This window comes from Eimeria acervulina, genomic scaffold, assembly GCF_000499425.1.
Source record: "Eimeria acervulina Houghton genomic scaffold, Eah_scaff64, whole genome shotgun sequence".
Lineage (NCBI taxonomy): Eukaryota > Apicomplexa > Conoidasida > Eucoccidiorida > Eimeriidae > Eimeria > Eimeria acervulina.
The window spans coordinates 1-20,144 of NW_013549677.1; the positions used below are offsets into that span (position 1 = coordinate 1).

At 47.3% G+C, this 20,144-nt stretch overlaps 3 protein-coding genes across 3 annotated transcripts; 1 reads left to right on the top strand and 2 right to left on the bottom strand.

The window, feature by feature from the left end:
* Positions 1-4,768: 4,768 nt before the first annotated feature.
* On the bottom strand, positions 4,769-8,007 carry EAH_00011780 (hypothetical protein, conserved; the record flags this gene model as incomplete). Its single annotated transcript, XM_013394781.1, has 7 exons — positions 4,769-4,834; positions 5,171-5,185; positions 5,502-5,548; positions 5,846-5,987; positions 6,324-6,370; positions 6,661-7,112; positions 7,973-8,007. The coding sequence occupies 7 exons, from the start codon at positions 8,005-8,007 to the stop codon at positions 4,769-4,771; spliced, it is 804 nt and encodes a 267-aa protein (XP_013250235.1).
* Positions 8,008-11,828: 3,821 nt separating this feature from the next.
* EAH_00011790 (hypothetical protein, conserved) lies at positions 11,829-14,522 on the top strand (the record flags this gene model as incomplete). The annotated part of the gene is made up of 1 exon (XM_013394782.1): positions 11,829-14,522. One exon carries the CDS (start codon positions 11,829-11,831, stop codon positions 14,520-14,522), a length of 2,694 nt encoding a protein of 897 aa, XP_013250236.1.
* A 355-nt stretch (positions 14,523-14,877) lies between these two features.
* On the bottom strand, positions 14,878-19,575 carry EAH_00011800 (hypothetical protein, conserved; the record flags this gene model as incomplete). Its single annotated transcript, XM_013394783.1, has 8 exons — positions 14,878-15,128; positions 15,328-15,665; positions 16,091-16,163; positions 16,343-16,431; positions 16,635-16,739; positions 17,284-17,373; positions 18,013-18,766; positions 18,990-19,575. The coding sequence occupies 8 exons, from the start codon at positions 19,573-19,575 to the stop codon at positions 14,878-14,880; spliced, it is 2,286 nt and encodes a 761-aa protein (XP_013250237.1).
* Between the last annotated feature and the right edge of the window lie 569 nt (positions 19,576-20,144).

Sequence of the window (20,144 nt, forward strand, 5' to 3'; positions counted from 1 at the left end):
CGGTGTTATTAGCTGGACTTTATATGTTTATATATATATATATATATATATATATATAAACATACATATATATATATATATATAAAGATATATATATATATATAAAGATATATATATATGTACAAACATGTATATCTATATATAAACATTTATACATACATATAAACATATATATATATATATGCAAGATCATTTAATAATAGTTAATGGCGAAACTATGAAAATATTAAATCCGCTATTAGAATTTAAATATTTTAAAGAAATATAAATATTCATATTTTTTTAGATAAAGTAAATGTAAACCTTATTAGGGGATGGTAGAACCTATATATATATATATATATATATATGTATGTATGTATATATGTGTACATATATATATATATATTGTAAGAGTAAAAGTTATTTAAAAAGTTTATTACATTTTTAATATTGTGTTTCAAACATATTATTATTACTTCGCTGTCTACGCCCATTCGCTCGCTACCTTAACTTTCTTTTCTAGTATGTATGTATATATACATACGAATTCGTGCATATATATATATATATACATATATATATATATATATACACTTACATAAATCTATATGAAATCTATATATATATATATATATATATATAGAATATGTATACGTACAGATATATATATATATATGTATAATATCTATATATGATATATATATATATATTCGTATATTCAGGTTGGCTAATAAGAACGTCAATTAGGTATTTAGGAGTTGTCCCTTGGGCGTTTGCAGCGAGAGCGTGCAGCATAAAGAAAGGCCTCATGAATAAACTGTCTCCTGTCTCCAAACCACCCCTTAACTGTCTCCTTTCTCCTAACCACCCCTCAGCCTTTAGAGACCCGCGAAGAGTGTTAAAGAAGTTAAAGTAATTATATTTCGCTGTGCCTGCTGCTGTAGGGTTGATTTAAATGTTTCTCTTACAGGTAGCTAGCTATCCTCAGCTAGGCATGCAACTAGAGGGTTAACTAGCTGGCTAGCTTCAAGCTAACTAGCTATTCTCGCAGGTAGCTAGCTATCCTCAGCTACCCATACAACTAGAGGGCTAGCCAGCTAGCTCCTAGCTAGCTACTCTTATTTACAAGTAGCTAGCTATCCTCAGCTAGCCATAGAGCTAGAGGGCTAGCTAGCTAGCTGGGGCTTTGAACAAAGGGACCCCTGCAAATGTAACATCTGGTGTAGCTGCCCCTTCTAAAGACAGTTTTCCTTTTGCTCTAGCAGCAGCACTTCCTGCTGCTGCTGCAGCAGCAGCCACGTGCTGCAGCAGCAGCCTAACTGTCTCCTTTTTGCTGCTTTCTGTCATTTAACAAAGCTGTCCCAAATAAGACTATGCATGCATGCAAAGGCAATAACTAGGAGGTTGTCTACTGGTAGGGACACAGCTCAGAGGTAAAAGTAAAGAAGGTTATTTAATTCAGACAGCAATAGTACTGCACGCCCTCATTTAGACAAATTGTTTGAGACATAAGCTCAGCGTACACCTGAAAGATACACCTTGTTATATCTGCTGCATCTGCAAGTCTCCCTATATATATACTATATATCTATAAACTATATATATATATATATATATATATATATATAGGCTGCCGCTGCTGCTGCTGCTGCTGGGTGTATACGGGGGTGTCTTATTGCTTTTTGTGTGTCATGACTGCGCATATATATAAATAAGAAGCAATAAACAACAGAAGCAAAATATAGCTGAAGAGAAGAAGAAGGTATGATGGTCTCTGGGGCTTGGAGACCAGTGGCTTCTACTTGTTTTGCATGCAAGGCCTTGAGGTGTATATACATATATATATAATTATTCTTGTATATTTCTTTTTGCTGTCTCTTCATATATCCCTGTATAGTATCTCATTTAGAGAAGATAAGACATAAAACAAGGGTTAAAACCTTTTAATTGTTCTTTAACAAACAAAGCCAAACAAATAAAACAAACAGCTACAAGCAGCAGCAAAGCCGCTGTGCCTGCCTCTGCTGCTTGGAGGCCCGATGCAGCTGTTTGTATGGATGTATGATATATATTTATATTTGCTGTCTCTTGTCTCCACTTTTATCTCTTTCTTATGAGATATAATATAATATATATTTATTTCTTATCCAGTATCGATATATTAAATGATTTAAATACTCTTCTCTCCGCTGTGCAGCAAGCTGCAGCTGCCTGCTGCTGCTGATCTTCGGCGCTTAATTGGGGTGTATATTGAGGTGTATATGATTAAAAATAAGAGAATGAGTTATTTGTTTTGCATTTTTTAATAATTTATATTTATTCTTTATTGAATTAGCCCCTCATATCTGAGTAAGGGCATCGAGCAGCGGGCTCGGGTGTTTGTATTAACTTCGGGTGTATGTACACCACAATAGAAGGCTTTTCAGTGCAACTTTTAAAATGGAGATAATAGGGCGTATAATTTTAATGACAGTTATATTTATAGCTGCTACCCTGGCCTCTGGGGCGGGTACAGGGGGGGGCGCTCTCTATATACCGGGTTATGTAGTATCTCTAGGAGATGTACATAAAGCAGTTCCTCTATCCAAAGCTACTATCTTTGGAGGCTGTCTGATGTCTGTATTAATAAATATTCGTCGACGTCATCCAAAGTCCAATGCCCCCTTAATAAACTACGAGTTAGCTGCTATAATGGAGCCTTTTACTTTATTAGGGGCTATTATAGGGGTTTTATTAAATATTGTTATGACAGACCTTCAAATACTTGCATGTCTTGTTCTTACCTTATCCTTTACAAGCTATAAAACCTTTCGGAAGGGCCTCGCACAAAGAGCAGAAGAGACAAGAATACTGCAGCAGCTTGAAAGACAAAATCAACCATATCAAACAGAAGAAGGAGACAGTGCATGCAGCAATTGGGGGGCCTTCGGGGAGAGCCGTTCAGAGCTGCAGCAGCTTCTGCCTCCTTCTTCAACCAAATCAGAGTATAAATCACCTCTCTCTCTTGCTAAACAAACCCATGAAGGGGCTGGGGGGGCCCCCGGGGGGGCCCCCTTGGAGACCCTTGCGGAGACAGGAGACACAACCTTTTTTAGTGCTTCTGAGCGTTTGTTTGGTTTACCTGATGCAGCTTCTGCTGTGGCTTTACCTAAAGGGGAAGCGGAGAAGGCTTTCTATTGCGGGACGTCTCAGATGAGTGTATTATATTTAGCTGTTGATTCTCTTATTAATGTTGTGCTGCTAGTAGTTGCAGGGGGCCCTGTTGCAGTATTGTGCGGCTCTCAGTCGGAACAAGCATGTATATACCTTCTGCTGTCTGTGCATGTCTTCGGTACATTCTTATTTGCTCGTTGGCTAATCAAGAGACGCCGCCTAATGGAGCAAGCCACTGGCAGCAGCAGCAGCAGCAGCAGCAACAGCAACAGCAACAGCAACAGCAGCAGCAGGGGGTTGGAGGAGGGGGGACTAGGCTGGTTGACTCCTGTAACAGCGTTTGTTTACCCTGTTCTATCTATGCTTGCTGGTGTTCTAGCAGGAGCTATAGGCATAGGGGGGGGCCTTATTAAGGGGCCCTTGCTGCTAGAGATAGGGCTGTCTCCAATAGCTGCTGTAAGTACAGCTAACTTTATGATATTCTTTACTTCTTCTGCAAACACTCTTCAATATGCTATCTTGGGGAGACTCGAAGCTGTAGATACAGTTTGCTTCTTCTTAACTGCCTTTGTTGCTGGGGCTGTAGGATTAGGGTTTGTTGTGCAATTTATGAAGAAGACACATCGCCAATCTTATCTTACATTCTTACTCTCCTTTGTAAGCCTTATTAGTTTGATATCTATGCTTTGCTCTTTTCTTCATACCCACTACTTTATGACTGGGAGCCCTTTAAAGGTGCTTACCCTACAAGATGCCTGTCTCCAGCAGCAACATGCTGGGCGGCTCCTCTTTGCGCATCTCTAATAACAATTACTTTTATCTATGAAATAAAATGCGTCTTTTCCACCTGCTGCTGCTGCTGCTGCACCTGCTGCTGCTGCTGCTATACCTGCTCCTGCTGCTGCTGCACCTGCTGTTGCGGCTGCACCTCGTGTTGCTGCTACACCTGTTCCTGCTACACTTGCTGTTGCTGCGCTTGCTGCTGTTGTTGTACCTGTTGCTGCTACACTGGCTGCTGCTGCTGCTGCAGCAGCCAGTGTAGCACTCCTGTTGCGGTGTAGCTAGCTAAATAATTAGCTCAAGCGGGCTTCCTAGGGCACTCATTAGGGTGTCTCCTGAGGTGTCTCCTGGAGACAGCAAATATAGCTGTAGAAGCTTAAAGCTGCTGTCTGCGAAGTACTAGATGAGAGCCAACAAAAGTAGCAGAGGAGGGAGACAGAAAGGAGACAGTAAAAGAAAAATCATAAGGTGCACCAGAACAAAGATAAGGGGGAAGGAGCCTTCAAGGAGACACCAAAGGGACACTAGAGAGAGCAGTGCAGAGGAGACAGCCTATCGACAGTTGCAGCGGAGACAGCCGATTGAGCTGCAGCGGAGACGGTACAAGGAGACAAGAAAAAAAATATAATAATAATAATAATGAGTCCTAGAGTGCCCTCTACTTGGGCAGCAAAACTCGTGTTCGGTGTACAGACACTGCAGCGAAACGGAGACAGCAACTGCTCCTCCTCCCCACAGCAACGGGGTACAGGGTGTACCCAAGTTAAAGGAGACACTTGAGGAGACAGTTAATAGACCATAAAAAAGAATTGCTTATTTCTTAATGAATCATAGATATGAAGGAAGTAAGCAGCTAATAGTCTGCATTGTGGAGCTCCCAGCACTTGCTGCAGTTTAGAGACACTTGAGTGTCTCTAAACTGCAGCAAGTGGTAAATCCCTAGCAAAGGCCCTAAATAATCTAGACAGTCTCTGTCTTCTCCTTTGCTTCACTGCTTTGTCTGTCTGTATATTCAAATTGAGTAGAGATGCATGGGGACGCAGCAAGAGCAACGTAGGTGGTTTAGCAAAAGAAAGGAGACAAGACGGAGACAGACGAAGGGAGAGACCGAAAGTCAGTAACATACAAATCTACGCAGCTGTACACTAAAGCTTCTATTGCAGAAACAGGTGTGTAGAGACACAAGAACTGCAGAAGCAATAAAAAATGCTGCGTATATAAACCCTTCATAATGTTTATGCCCACGTGCTGCTACCTCCACAACACCGTCCTGAAGAGACAGAAAGGAGACACACAAAAACAGACAAATATATGCACATCAATGCAAGCCACAGACACAGCCAGGGAGAGACAAACACACAAATGCATATTAAGCATACAACAGAGACAAACAAAGAGAGACAGTGAAGAGAAACAAAGAGAAGAAACACAATATATATATATATGTACATGTATATAGATTGTGCATGCATATACTCCATATATAAACCCAAGTCCGAGCTCCGACACCACCCTAAACCCTATGCCCTAAACCCTAAACCCTAAACCCTAAACCCCTGCAGATTCAGGAGGTTCAGGAGACTTACTATGATTCCCCACGCCGCCACGACGGTCACAAGAGAGACGATGAGTGCTGCAGCACAAGCGCAGCATAAACCCTAAACCCTAAACACTAAACCCTAAACCCTAAACCCTTGCGGTTCGAAGCCTGAATCCTCCCCTCCAATCCGCTCACTGCAGCAGCAAAGACGAGAAAGCCGCTGCGCATCAGCGCCTGCTACTGCTGCTGCTGCAGCTGCTACTGCTGCTGCTGCAGCTGCTACTGCTGCTGCTACTGCTGCTGCTGCTGTTGCTGTTGCTGCTGCTACCGCTGCTGCTGCTGCTGCTGCTGCTGCTGCTGCTGCGTTCGATGATGCGGCAGAGGTCTCACTGGGGTAGATGGTAAGCTTGCGTCCCTGACTCTCAATAAACTTGAGCAGAAAAGTAAGAAGAAGACCTACAAAGAGCAGCGCTGCATATCCCTGCAGCTGCTTCAAACTGTTGGGGCCCGCCAGTACCTCAACTACCACGTCCTGTACATACACCCCAACAAGACGCATGCAGAGGTGCATATACACCCCAACAAAACGCAAAACGCATGCAGAGATGCGCATACACCCCAACAAGATGCATGCAGAGGTGCACATACACCCGAACAGAAGATGCATTGATACCCACAGAGAGACAGATAAAAATATAAGAAAATATAAAAATAAATAGCAAACAGGGACAGAGACAAAAGCAAAAGACATGCAATAAAAACAATGGAAATAAAGTAAGAGGCAGCAAATGAAAGACAATATCAAGACCAGCTGCAGTGTATGTAAGCATAAACCCTAAACCCTAAACCCTAAACCCTAGATACTTACCAAGACACCCCAGAGGGCAACAAGCATCACAAAAGATAAAAGTAGCGCTGCACCCCCCACGCACACAATCAAACCCTAAAAACCTAAGCGCCAAGCCCTTACCCCCAAACCCTAAACCCTAAACCCCAAACCCTAGCCTGTACACCCCAGACCCAACAGCACGCCACCCCGCATGAACCCTAAACCCTAAACCCTAAACCGTAAACCCAAAGCCATCTTAAAGAGGCTGCACCTAAAGGGTGCTACTCCTTAGAGGGTCTACAGCCCGATACCTTGAGAACCCAAACCCTAAACCCTAAACCCTAAACCCTAAACCCTAAACCCCCAAGTGGCGCACCTATGAAATGAAGTACGGCGGAGGTGGTGGTTTTGAGTTGTGGGTTTGGCGTCCTTGTTGAGTGCAGGCGGCCTATAGCGGCGAGTAGAGCCTGCCTCTTAAGAACTGCTGTTAAGGTGCAAGTGCTGCTGCACGTGCTGCTGCTGCAGGTCTTGGTGCTGCATGTGCTGCTGCTGCAGGTGCTGCTGGGCTGAGAAAGCTGCTGCTCAACGCCCGAGCGAGATTCACAAAAAGAGCCCTTGCTGCCTACGGGGCCTTCTAGAGTAACAGAGACGGAAGCTTCTTCTGTAGCTGTTGAAGCCGAGCTACTTAAAGCTGCTTCAATTAATGAAGCAGCATTCTTAGAGGCCCCTGGGGCCTCCACAGACAGACACACATCAGCAGCTGCAGCAGCAGCACATGCTGCAGCTTCTGCTGGTGCTTCTGCTGCTGCTGAAGCCGCAAAAGTTAGACTGATACACCCCGAAGGTGACAGGCAAGCCCTGTCTGGAGGAAGTGCAGCCTCTTCAATCATACTCCCACCTCAAGTGTAAAACAAGACGAATGTGTAAGCAATGCACCTGCGAACTCTGGATTGACTTCTGCTGCTGCTGCTGCTGCTATGGCTGCTGCTGCTGCTGCTGCTGCTGCGGCTGCTGCTGCTGCTGCTGCTGCGGCTGCTGCTGCTGCGGCAGCAGCTATATAGTAACTACTTAGTCCCTGCTAGGAACCTTTCTTCGGGCGCCCGCAGAAGGCACGAGTGCGGGCCCAGGGGCCCTCAAGCGGCCTGCTGGCTGTTGCTGAAGAAGAAAGAAGAGTAAAGGCGCTCTGCATAAGGGTTTCTAGACGAAGAAAAGATAAAGAATGTGATGAAGATTGATGATAAAAAGGCAGCAAAATGCCGGGGGGGCCTCCGGGGCTGGTAAGCCACGCCCTGTCCGTACTGTAGGCTAAAGGCATATCGGAGTCATTTAATAAGAAAAAGAAAGATATACAAAGAAGTTCTGCAAAAAGAATTAGTATAATAAACAAAAAATAAACACACAATTCAACGGTGCAGAAGCCGCAAAGAAGCAGCCGCAGCTACGGCGTGGGTGCTCCCTCTGTTTACTACAGTTTGAGCTAAATATCTTCTCTTATTGCATTTCTTTCTTTTTTTTCATCCTTCTTAACGAAGAAATCCGCTGAAGCCTGCTGCCCTTCGCCAGGCCCCCCACACACACACGCAGCACATGCAGCAGCCAGCCACAGCAGCAGCAGCAACAGCAGCAGCAGTAGCAGCAACAGCAACAGCTGTAGCAGCATCAGCGTTGTAGCTTCAGTTGGCCGTTACCGCTGTTCTTCCTTTGTCATATGAAATATAAACATTGTTAATTATTATAGAGCTATCATTTAGTACACACAGCAGATAAACACTTGTCTATAAGAAGCTGCATCAGAGATACTTCTACCAGCAAGAAGGCTCTCTATAATAGAAAGGCGACTGACTCTATGGAGACCGCGATCTTAGTATATAAAGACTGCTATAAGCTGCAGTAAGGTTAAATGGCTTAAGATAACAACTCCAGAGAAACAGCTATTCTCCTTAGAAGTTCTCAAATAAACGGAGGCCTAAGGGCCCCCTAATATAATGAGACTAAGAACAGTCGTTAAGAAAGATCTAAGGAAAGAGTTATTATTATAAAGCAGCTAGCTTTATCTCTAGCCATCAGAGGCTCTGGGCAGCCTCACAAGGGCCTGGAACTGAGGGAGAGTTTATTGGGGCTTCAGTTATAAGCGTTAATACTGTTGACAATTGCTGTACTTATGCTTGAGAATACGTTGCTTGCTGAGGCCAAGCTATATATAATATATATAATTCATTCATTCATATATTTACACTGCACCAACTGCTGAGACACCGTGTTGCTCTACTACTTCCTATCCTGCAACACAACACAGCGTCTCTGAATTATTATAGTATAGAGAATATTACACATTATTTTATATGAATCTTCAGTTCGAAAGTACAAATAAAATTAGATTCATTTTCGTTTTGAATACTTTTCAGAAGCCTTATCTGTGATTAATAGGTACTAAATGTTGTGGTATTGCCTGCTTGAGTTGCTTCTTCTCCTGCTCATCCGAAGCCTCTCCCAGCAATGAATGCGCTGTCCCCAAACGCCCGATGATGGTGGGGTTGTTTATCAGCTCGATTTGACAAAGCCTGTAGCGCAGTCTGAGGCTGCATAGAACGCAACTCGCGCAGCGAATTCCAGCTCAAGTTTGTCCTTCCTTAAGAGGAACAAAATTAAGGAGATGATGTCTGGTTGCTCCTTTGAATAACCGTAATACCCCTTGCTTCCCTCTACTTCTAACCTACGACCCGAGGCATCCAGCTGCTAGGTGCTGATCTGGTGTGATAGCAAGGCCCAACCTTTGTTAATGGTATGATAATATCTCCCCGTTGAGAGTACGTCAACGATGTAGGCTCACGCGTTAACCCAAGAATGAACAGAAAATGGCCCCACACAAGAGACAGCGAACTGCTTCGACTCGGTGCTCGTCCACGCCTCGGGGAGCGTGCGCATCTACTATAAGGAAGTCGCTGAACTGCGTACCAGACGTTTGTCTTGATTTCTTGCCTGGTATTCTTGTGCCTTTCTCACGCTGTTGCGAGCTGTGCATGGAGTTCGGAATCTGCAAGCGTCCTTGCGTGGCACTCAACAAGCAGATCTAATGTCGGGTCACTGATCGGTATTTCGGTGAAGGCGAAGGATTCCTAAGAGCAGTGGGTTGAAGAGAGCACCGTTCTGTTGTAAGCCTATGCTTCATAGGAGAGAAATAGGAACCGTTTTATGTGAACATTCCTAGGTATAAAGTCATACATATCCCACCAGCTTGCAGTTTCTTTGACTGCTTTCTTTCAGGTGGTTCACGGTGGTTTTGATCTCGTCGATATATTGTCGATATTGAAACTCTTCTGAATTCGGGGCAGGGAGTTTTAAAGATTTCCGTACACCTATCAGTACTGGCGCTTATCGGAGAACTGTGAAGCTTCTAGACATAGTCAATGAATAATTGGGTCTCTTCATGTGCTGTAACCGAACTTTAACATTGAATGAAGGGGGAATACTTGCTGAGTCAATCCTCGACGATGTAGGTGGTATCGCAGCCTCTGAATGGGAGTGAACCCACAATGAAATACATTGATATATCCGTTCAAACCCGTTCCAGTATTGGAAGTCTCTGTTACAGACCGGGTTTGACGGTTGTTAGCGGCTTTAGCTGCTGGCATTCCCGATAAGTGAAGGCATATTCCTACGTTAAGGAGCGGATCCTACTCCACAGAAAGGAACAAGCTTCTCGATTCACTATTCTGTTGAACCAATTGATGCCTCTCCCAAAGCGAATTGCATCGACCTGCCTTTACAGTAGCAAAAAGTGCTCCACTCTGCACTTCCCCCAACTTTTTGAGTGCCAGTTTCCCCATCTGCTGTCAGTTGGAGCAGTTCGTTATTTTCCGATTGGAAGTGGCATTCACAGCTTCGATATGGAGAGGCTGCATGTTCTTGTTCAGCATTCACAGCCTCGATAAGGAGAGGTTCTATTTTTTTGTTCTCAGCTAAGGCGGTTGAAGTGCCGTTTTCCTCTCCTTGATGCAGAAATACTAGTATCCTACGCCCAGCCTGCTATCCACTGCAACTCTTCGGGGAACAGCCCTAATAAAAACCATTGATACGGAGGTTCCAAGTCCCCCAATGAACATCCGTTTGAAGAGCCGATATATCTCGATGTAGCGCCCTCGCTAAATCTTCCTGTGTTCAGGTTTTTTCAGTTTCCTCACAACCCGTTCTGCTCCTGAATTGCAAATAAACCGGCATTGCAGCTCATCGCGGGAGGTTTCCTTTCTCTAAAAATATTCAAGAAAATGGTGTTTTTGCTGAAAGGTATCCACTGCTGTCTTATCTACGTTTATAATAATGAAGAAGCTAATACCAAGAGTAGCTCTTCGATGCCTGTCGAAGTAAAAAATGCAGTTCCAGAGAAGTAAGGAACACCTCCACTACTCCTGCATCAGGGCTCCCTCATATGTGCAAGAGCGGCAAAGGCAGAGGCCTTCTTCATGAATTGTCTTTGCCTTTAGACCTTCTCTCGCTTGATTGAATGCAGGCACTGAATTGGTGTTAAACACAATAAGCCTCTCAGCCGTTCGTTAGTCGCCTCTTTACCAGAGGGCAGATCCTGAATAAACTTCATTATACTGAAGGAGAAATGCGCTGAAGCTTTGCAATAAATTTTGGAGTGTCTTATTTACCTCTATATCTTTTAAGTCACTTCCGGTACTGATCACTGCCTTGCAGCAGGAAACTCTGTTTTGTTGGTGGGGTTTGTTGTTTTCTCACTTTTGAAGGGTTCTTTGATTATACTGAAGGCCCATTGCGAGCTGCAACAAAGTCAAAAGAATTAAGGCAAGAGTTCTTAGAAGAAGCATTTGTAGATCTTTGCAGAAGTATAGCAATTGTCTACAGTGTTATTGTCTGCAGTAACATTGTAGACAATTGTACTTCTGCTGTAGATTTTTTTCTTGTGCACGGTTCCCTTGTCCCCAACTCCGCTGTCCCCCCTCTTAAATTTTACTGTCTCCCCCACACGTTTCTCTTTATTATATACCTTTATATTACTATAGAGCTTAACAAGACTGATTATTTAATATATTAAATGTATTTGGATTTATTCTCAACCCCACATCTGTAAATATATCAATATATTTATATTGATATAATATAATAAACAGGCGTTCCCTCGAGATATATGCTTAGATGAAGTTGAGGTAGAGTGTGGTGTGGGGTAGGGATTGTTGTGGGGTTTGTTCCTAAATAAAGACAAAGATGAGTTGTATAAGATATTGAATTTTAATTCTTTTCAGGGGATCTTCATATCTCTGCACAACTCAGCCTCCCCTAAACAGAAGCTGAAGAGGTCTCAAGCGGGGCCTGCAGAGGCTGAGGGTAAGGATTGTGTTGTGAAGTATAATCTGTGTTGTGAAGTATGCTTATTTTGCTTGTTTGTTCTGTTATTTCAATAAATTACTACCTTTTAAGCCCTCGATTCTTATGAACGCTTCTTAAGAGATATACAGAGACCCTCTGCCTTCACACTTTAGTGAAGGAGGGGCCCCCTTAGAGGCATGCCCTCAACTCTGTAAGATGAGGTGGTGGGGGGGAAGGTTGAAGGTCTTTGATCTGCTTTGTCCCTGTGGGGTCTTCTGGGATCGGGTGCGGCTTGCACGGCAGCGATTGCATCCAGCGCAGCAGCAGCAGCAGCTGCTGCTGCTGCTCGTGCTGGTGCTTCTGTTGCTGGGCTTGCCTAGAGACCCTGTATCAGCAACTGAGGGGGGCCCATTGGTTTCTTCTACCCTTTCTCTTAAGCGTTGGGGTCGCTCAGCTGGGGCCTCAGACGAAGACCTTCTGGAGCAGCAAGGGGGCCCCCTATCAAGAACTGGGGCAGAAGATCTGATGCCTGACTCCCCTAGCATATCCACTGCAGTAGTGGTAGATGTAAATACTGTGGGGGGCCCCACAGTTTCTGGGGGCCCCCCATTGGGGCCCCCTGCGGCTCCCTGGGGTTTCATTACGCGGAGAGATATATCTGTTGCAGTAATGACATTAGTAGCCATTGGGCTGGTTGCTATTCTATTTAATAGAACAAAGGGAGGTGTATCCCTGAAGAGAGTCAGGAATGTTATGCATGCAGAGACTGTTGCTGCAGAGACAGAGACAGTCTCCAGCAGCAGCAAAAGAAGATTTGGGGTTGTGGGGCTGTCAGTGGAGCCCGAAGATACAAATGCTAGCCGAAGCCAAAGAGACACCATTACGCATAGGCTCTCATTCGCAGAAGAGGCACCGTCTCCTTCTTTGTCTGCTGCTGCTGGTGCTGCTAGCGGGGGTTTGGCTGATATCTCAACGCCTGCACAGGAACTGCGGAGTCAGCTGCAGCGTACAGCAGCGCTGCTGCCTCCATCAGAGAGGCTAGCAGCAGTATTAGACAACATTGATGCCTCTATGCTGTTTAGGGAGGCCCAAGAGTTGGTAGAAAGCGTTAAGTTGGAGACGGAAGCACTCTGGCTGAACGGGGGGTCTCCTGGGGAGGAGACACTTGCTTCTAAAAGGGTCTTACTAGACAGAGAGCAGCAGCAGCAAATGGGTATCCTAGAGGTTCGGTCACTACAAGCAGGGCTTAGGGCTGCATGCAGCGCGCTGCAGCAGTTGCTGCGGACAGCAGAGGAGCGTGCATGGGTTTCGCTGCAGCAAACCCTCCCGCTGCATCGGCCTTTCCCGCTGTCATCTGCTGTCTTTAATAAAGTGTGGGGGAGCGCCAGCAAGAGTTTGCTAGTAGGTGCAGACATTCATCTTCAATCTCTTGCAGCAACAGCAAAGACAGAGAGTCAGCGAGCACACCGAGCGTACAGGGCCCTCGTTAGGTTGCAGGTGCATGCAAGGAGCGAAAGCAGCAGCAACTGCAGTAGCAGCGGCTGCTGCAGCGGCAGCAGCAGCAGCTGCTGCAACGGCAGCAGCAGCATCGCCGTGCAGACTGTTGTAGGGACCTGCAGGTACCTAGAGGCAGTCTACTCTGCATGCGCAAGGGGGCAGAGGGCAACACAATTAGCAGAGCGTCTGCAGGAGAATCTCCTCTCAGGGTTAAAAGCTGCTTCACTTAAATATGCAGCAAACAGCCAACGCTTAATGGAGGGCCTTCAAAGAACACATGCTAATGTGGTAGAGCTGCTGGAGAGGATTGAAGAAGCAGAAGAATCCCCAGAAGAAAATCAACCAAGTGCTGCTGAGGTGCAGCAGCAACAAGAGACGGAGCAGAAGCAAGATATACAGCAGCAGCAAGAGATACAGCAGCAGCAAGAGATGCAGCAGCAGCAAGAGATGCAGCAGCAGCAAGAGGTGCAGCAGCAGGAGCAGGAGCAGCAGGGGGTGCAGCAGCAACAGGAGATGCAGAAGCAGCATAAGGTGCAGCAGAAGAGGACCAAGGAGCAGCAGCAGAAGATACAGGAGCTGCTGCAACATGATTTGGGCTCTAAGCTTCAGGAATTATTAGAAGAGCATGCCTCAGCAAGGCGTGCTTTGGAGGAGAGCGACTCAACTGAGGGTATTGCTGCAGCATTTGATCGCTTACACCTGGTGAATGAGAGGGTAAAGACATCTGCATTAGATTTTCATTTACTTTTTCAAGAGACCTCTGGTTTGTCTCCTTTGCTGCACCAGTCTCTGGCATCCATGCGGAAGTCGCACCTAAAGAATATCCGCGCTGCTGCGCTGCAGGCTCTTGAGAGTGCAGCAGCAGCAGAATCTGTCTTTAATAAGCTGCGCTGGAGATTGAAGAAAAGTATACAAGTCCCCTATATAGAATCAGAGAACCCAGTAGGTGCTGCGCTGCAGGAGCAGCTGCTAGAGAGACTGCATGTAGAGAGGCGGCGTGCTGCAGATGGAGCAGCAGCAGCAGACAGCTTCCTAGAAGCAGCAGCGCATGCATCCGACACAACGGCATTGCTGGAGGCGGAGGATGCAGCAAATGCTGCAGCAGTGAAGGCGTCTCGTGCTGCAGCACACATGGCTCTGGTGTCTTTAGAATATTCTTTGTTATGCTCGTTGAATGTCTATTTAAAAGAGAGCGTAGAGCTCTGGGCCCTAAGTGTCTCTAAGGTAAACCCCAGCCCTCTTGACTCTCGCGTTCGCTTCGACGAGCTTAAGAGACAGTTTGGAGACTGGCAGTTTGCGGCGCAGGAAGCACGGGATCTACCTGCTGCAGCAGCAGCAGCAGCAGAAGCACGCTCCCTTGTGTATCGTCTTCAGTGCCTCGAAGACACTCAAGACATGAGCAGCAGCCCTTGATGCTGCTGTCTCCCTCGCCCCACGTCACAGCGCCCCACACACTCTTCTGTCTCTGTCCCTTTGTCTCGCCTCTTCATTGTCTCCGCCTATCTTGCTTGGCCTCTCACAAAGTCTTGTGCACCAGCAAATCCCCACACACCTCGCACAAACGCAGCCTCCACACACTTGTCGGGATCCGATCCCAGGCTATGGGGATCCGATCCCACGCTATGGGGATCCGATCCCACGCTGTGGGGATCCGTAAACCAATGCCTGAGCGGGCACAATGTTAGGAGGAGATAGCCCGTCCCCTTGCATGCGGCTGCAGTTTCAGCCGCTAAGATCGCTGCAGCAGCAGTGTCAGCAGCAGCATCTTTTAAGGGGTGGAGCTCTCGTTGAGCTCCCGAATAACGGGCTGCGTCTCTCCCATACCCCTCTTCTTTAAACCCTCGTCACTGTCACTGCTACACGTGTTTAGCTGCGCTGCTGCTGCTGCGGCGGCAGCTGCTGCTGCTGCGCTGCTGGTGTGTCTCCCTGCTGCAGAGGCAGCGGGCTGGAGTCCTTCAATTTGCAGCGCCGATTCGCGGGGCGCTGTCTGTCTGTTGCTGCAGCCCCGCTGACAGTCGCCTGAACGGCGTGAATGCATGCGCATGCAGCACATATGGTTGTCTCTAATGCAGACACAACTAACATAACAACATTTATGAAATGGTTGCGAAGACCTTTTTTAATTAATAAACAGAAAACAAGGAGACCAAGACAGCCAAAAGGAGACACTAAAATGGGCATAAAGCGCACAAACGTTCAAACGTTACGGGGTGAATACCCCGCAAACGCAGCCACTGGTCTGCTAGCTTTGAAAAAGCATCAGGGGCCCTTTCTCTTATAACGCGAGGGGGCCTCCGCCGGTTGGCTTTCCTATTGCCTCTCCCTCCTGCTGCTGCTGCTGCTGCTGTTGCTGTTGCTGCTGCTGCTGCTGCAGGGGGGGATTTCTGGGTTGTGTGGGTGTCCCCATCGCCGGGGGAGCGAGTGTCTGGCGGCGAGGCAGCAGCCGCTGCTGCTCCTCTCCTTTCTGCATCAAGGTGCATGCAAGCCTCTTCTGCATCGATTCTCTCAACGCGAAGGAAGCGGCGCTCTTTTAGGTCTAAATCTCCCACTTTAAAACTGAAAAAATAAACAAATAAGCAAAAAAAACAAACAGCAGCTCATGTAGCGACTGCATGCATGCATGCATGCATGCAGTGAAACAAACACAACTGCAACCGCTGCGAAAAAAAGCCCCAAAATGACGCAGGGCCTCCACACGCATGCAAATGCATGCATGCATGCATGCACGAGGTGTACAGACAATCCATGATCTGCATGCAGCCCCAGCGAGAGAAGATACGGAAGTAGAAATAGATAGAACGTAAGGCTTAAGACAAACAACAAAGACGCGCATAACAACACACAAACAAACCAGCAAACATTATGGTGATAAACAAACACTCAAACAGTAAACAAACACTAAGACAGCAAATAAATACTTGTCTTAGAAACAAACAAGCAATAAAACAACAAACAAACAATAAAACAACAGCAACACTTACTGAGCTATGCAAGGCTCCGTCATGCCTTCAAGGCAAAACTGCTTGGGGTCTGCCAGCCCCACGACGAGGCCCTCTGCATGCAGCAGCAACAAACCCCAGAGACAAGCAGCAACGAAACGTTGAGATATGAGGTGTATATCCACCTCTTTACGGCGTAACATACACACATTGCCCGTGCTGATCCGCTGCATGCATGCATGCGTTTGCTGCTGCTGCAGCTGCTGCTGCTGCTGCTGCTTGGTGACTGCTTACCGCTGCTTCGGAGTTCCCCGTTTGGGTGCAGCAGCAAAAATGTGTCAATGAGCTGCTGCCCCCTATTCTTCTCATCAAGAGGAAACCGGCTGCAACCGCAAAAGGAGACACAAACCTTTTCACCCTCCTGTCTCCAACAGTGTCTCTCTTCCGCAGCAGATCAAACCCTAAACCCTGAACCCTAGCCCCAGAAATAAAGACAGGGATGCAAAAGCTCTCAATGAAAAAAGGCCGAGCCTGCCAGCCGTTCGCGACATATTAGGGTTTAGGGTTTAGGGTTTAGAGTGCTTACGCAATGCTGTCGTCTCTCCAAGATAAAGCAAGAGGGTTTGGGCCCCCGATGTGGGGAGCCAACTTGTGGTGAAAGAGAAAACCATCAGGCGGATATAAAAAAGGGCTGCATGCAACGCATGCAGCAGCAGCAGCAGCAGCAGCAACAGCAGCAGCAGCAACAGCAGCAGCATTAACATAAGGGATCTTCATTCCGCATGCACAGATAGAAGCAGCACAACCAAGCAACACCCCTATAACCACGATAAACAGAGACAGAGAGAGACAAAATAAACAGAGACAAGGAAAGAAAGAGACAGAGGGAGACAAAGATAAAGAGACAGACAAGGTGCGAGGAGGAGACAGAGGCAGAGAGACAGACAAATTGATAGAGGCAAATGCTCGCATAAACACAGCAATAGGCCCAGACAACCCAAGCCAAACAGAGACAGCTTAAAGGAGACAACGAGAAAAAAAAAACAAGAGACGCAGTGCAGCCTCTAGCAAACAATATTAGCATACACCACACCAAAGACAAGAGAAAGCAGACAAGCGACAGGAGACAAGATTAATGTCTCCACAGCAGCAAACAGCACCCTAAACCCTACACCCTAAATCTGCGCGTTCAATTGCTGCGGTGTATGTACACCTCGTGGGGCTGCAAGGCTCACCCAGCTACGAGAGACTGCAACTCAGATGCAGCCGCATCGGCAAATGGTAGCAGCTGTAGCGGCGCAAACGCCTCAGGTGTCTCCTCAATTCTGAATCCAAGCAGTAGCAGTAGCAGCAGCAGCAGCAGCAACAGCAACAGCAGCAGCAGCACGTCTCTGAATTACATGCAGCAAGCCGAAAGGCGCTTTGCATGCAGCCCCAAAAGAATAAAAGGAAGAAGAAGCCGCTGCAGAGATGCTTCTCCCTTGCGCCCCTACTCGTAAACCCCAAGCCTTAACAAATTCCTATTAGTGTTCGGGTGTATGTACACCGCACGAAACAACGGAGACCAGCAATAATTTAAACAAACAGCGAAACAAACAGAAAAAGATATAAAAATGAACAAATAAACAACAAAATAAACAAAAGTCAATCATACAAACGGCAATAGAAAGAAGACACAAACAAATACAAAAACAAATAATACACAACAGACAACTCAGCAATAAACAAACAAACAAACAAATAATAAACAAACAAACAAACAATAAACAAACGAACAAATAATAAACAAACAAACAAATAATAAACAAACAAACAAATAAACTCTAAACAAACAAATAATACACAAACAAATAAACATATAGTACCCAAACAAGCGCAGAAACATATACTAAACAAACAAACAAAAACGAACAAACAAACAAACAAACAGACAAAAAGCAAAGAAAGATATTAAAACTGCTAACCTGCTTTTTAAAAAGAAATGCCGGCACTCAAAGTCGCAGTGGCCGAGCATGAGGCCTCCAAGAAATAAAACATCTACAACAAACAGCACCTGCCACAGAGGCTCCTCCGCCCCTGCTGCTGCTCCTGGTGCTGCTGCTGCTGCTGCTGCTTCAGTGTCTCCCTCCGCTTCCGCGTACCGCATGCTGCAGTGCTGCATGTTCGCTGGGGTGTATGGACACAAAACGCATTCTAATAGCGTCAGCCCTTTTGATAAAACCCCCACAGGCAAATACATCAGTGGGATCCCCCGCTGCTGCTGCTGCTGCTGCCGATGCTGCTGCTGCTGCTCTTGCTGCAGTTGATGGTCTTGCATCATGCTGCCTTCAGCCTGGTTAGAGCCGCCCGGGGGGGTGTCAGCAGCAGCGCCATTGTACAAGGAGACATCGAACATTCTACTTAGCTGCAGCAGCTGCTGCTGCTTCTCTTGAGCTCGCATACCGAAATATGTCTCCTTCTGGAGCTCCTCCTGCAGCGCATCAGTCCCTAGCGGCAGCGTGTGCAGCTCATGCTGCTGCTGCTGCTGTGACAGCAGTAGCATTGAGCCCCCACCTCGCATGCAAGCTCGCGCTGCTGCGCCTGCAGTAAGCTGCGATTTGCTGCTGCACTGCAGCCGCAGCAGCGGCCGCCCGTTCTTCCCCAGCAAATGCCCGCGGCCGCCCCGCAGCAGCAGCAAACAGCTGCGGCCCTCAGGGCGCACAGAGACCATATAATCCCCTGCAGCCAGCAGCAGCAGTAGCAACAGCCACAGCAGCACGTGCAGCGACAGCAGCAACAGCAGCAGCAGCGGCGGAAGTTATGTTGAAACAGCCGCAGCAGCAGCCCACAGATTCGGCAACAACGAAACGATGCCGGCGTGATAACCACCAACCCCACTCCAGAGCAACAACAGACAGCAGCAGGATTAACAGCAACAGCAGCAGCAGAAGTAGCGGCTCACCTGACTTTAAGTCTTCTGGAAGCTCGTACAATGTCTGTGGCTGTGTGATTAGCTGCTGCAGCGGGCGGCCATCCATACACTCGAGAGAGGCCTTCATGCCTTCGCCAGGAGTGCAGGCGGAGTAGTTGCGGTGTCTTCTCTGCTGCACTTGGCTGCTAGCATCCTCCTCTAGCTGCTGCTGCTGCAGCAGCTCCTCCTGCTGCCGCAGCTGTCTCTCTGTCTCTGCACGCAGCTGCCGCAGCAGTTCAGCACGCGCGCCCGACCTTATGATAGAATTCATCTCTAGCCGCTGCTGCCGCATCTCCTCTGCTGCTGGGTGGCTCTTGAAGGCAGCCTGCCGTTCCGCGTACACTTGGCTGCAGCAGCTTTCACCCTTGCTACTGCTGCTGCTGCTGCTGCCGTTGGTGCCGTTGCTACCGCTGCCGAAGGTCGCCGCCGTGTCTGGCCTTCCTTGTGCCTCGTCCCGCAGCTCTTCTTGCTGCAGAGCCTGCAGCGGTGCAGGAAGCCCCCCTGAATGCCCGCTCTGCGCCCCATTAGCTGCAGCAGCGCCAGCAGCAGCAGCAGGCTGCTGCTGCTGTTGCTGCATATTCCTTGCTGGGCTGCTCAATGGAGTGCACATACACCTGAGGAAGAGCCAGAAGCAGCAGCAGGAAGCCGTGTTGCTGCCGCCTCGGTCCCTGTGTACGAGACAGGAGCAGCAGCGTTAGGAGCTGCAGCAGCAGCTGCAGCAGCAGCAGCAGAGGCGGGCAAGGGCCCGTTTGGGAGAGGAAACTTAGAAGCTCTCTCCTCTCTGTTCACCACCTCAGGCAAAGAGTTTAATGCTAAACTCACAATAAATAAATTTGTAAGAAAGCCATATGCAGCAGACGCAGCAGCAGCCGCAGAACGAGCCGCCGCTTCTGCATGTCACCCTGCAGTAGCTGCTGCTGCTGTTGCTGCTGCTGCTGATGCTGATAAATGTTAGAATTTCTTGCCTAAGGCGTTGTTATTCATCTGTGGAGAAGACGCATTTGCTGCTTCTTTCACAGCTCATGACGGCGGAGGCTTCCGCTGGTAAATGCAGCAGCAGCGAAGGTAGAGGGGGCCTCTCAGCAGAGCTTGGCGGCAGCAGCCAACAGCAGCAGCAGCAGCAGCAGCAGCATCAACACCAGCAAC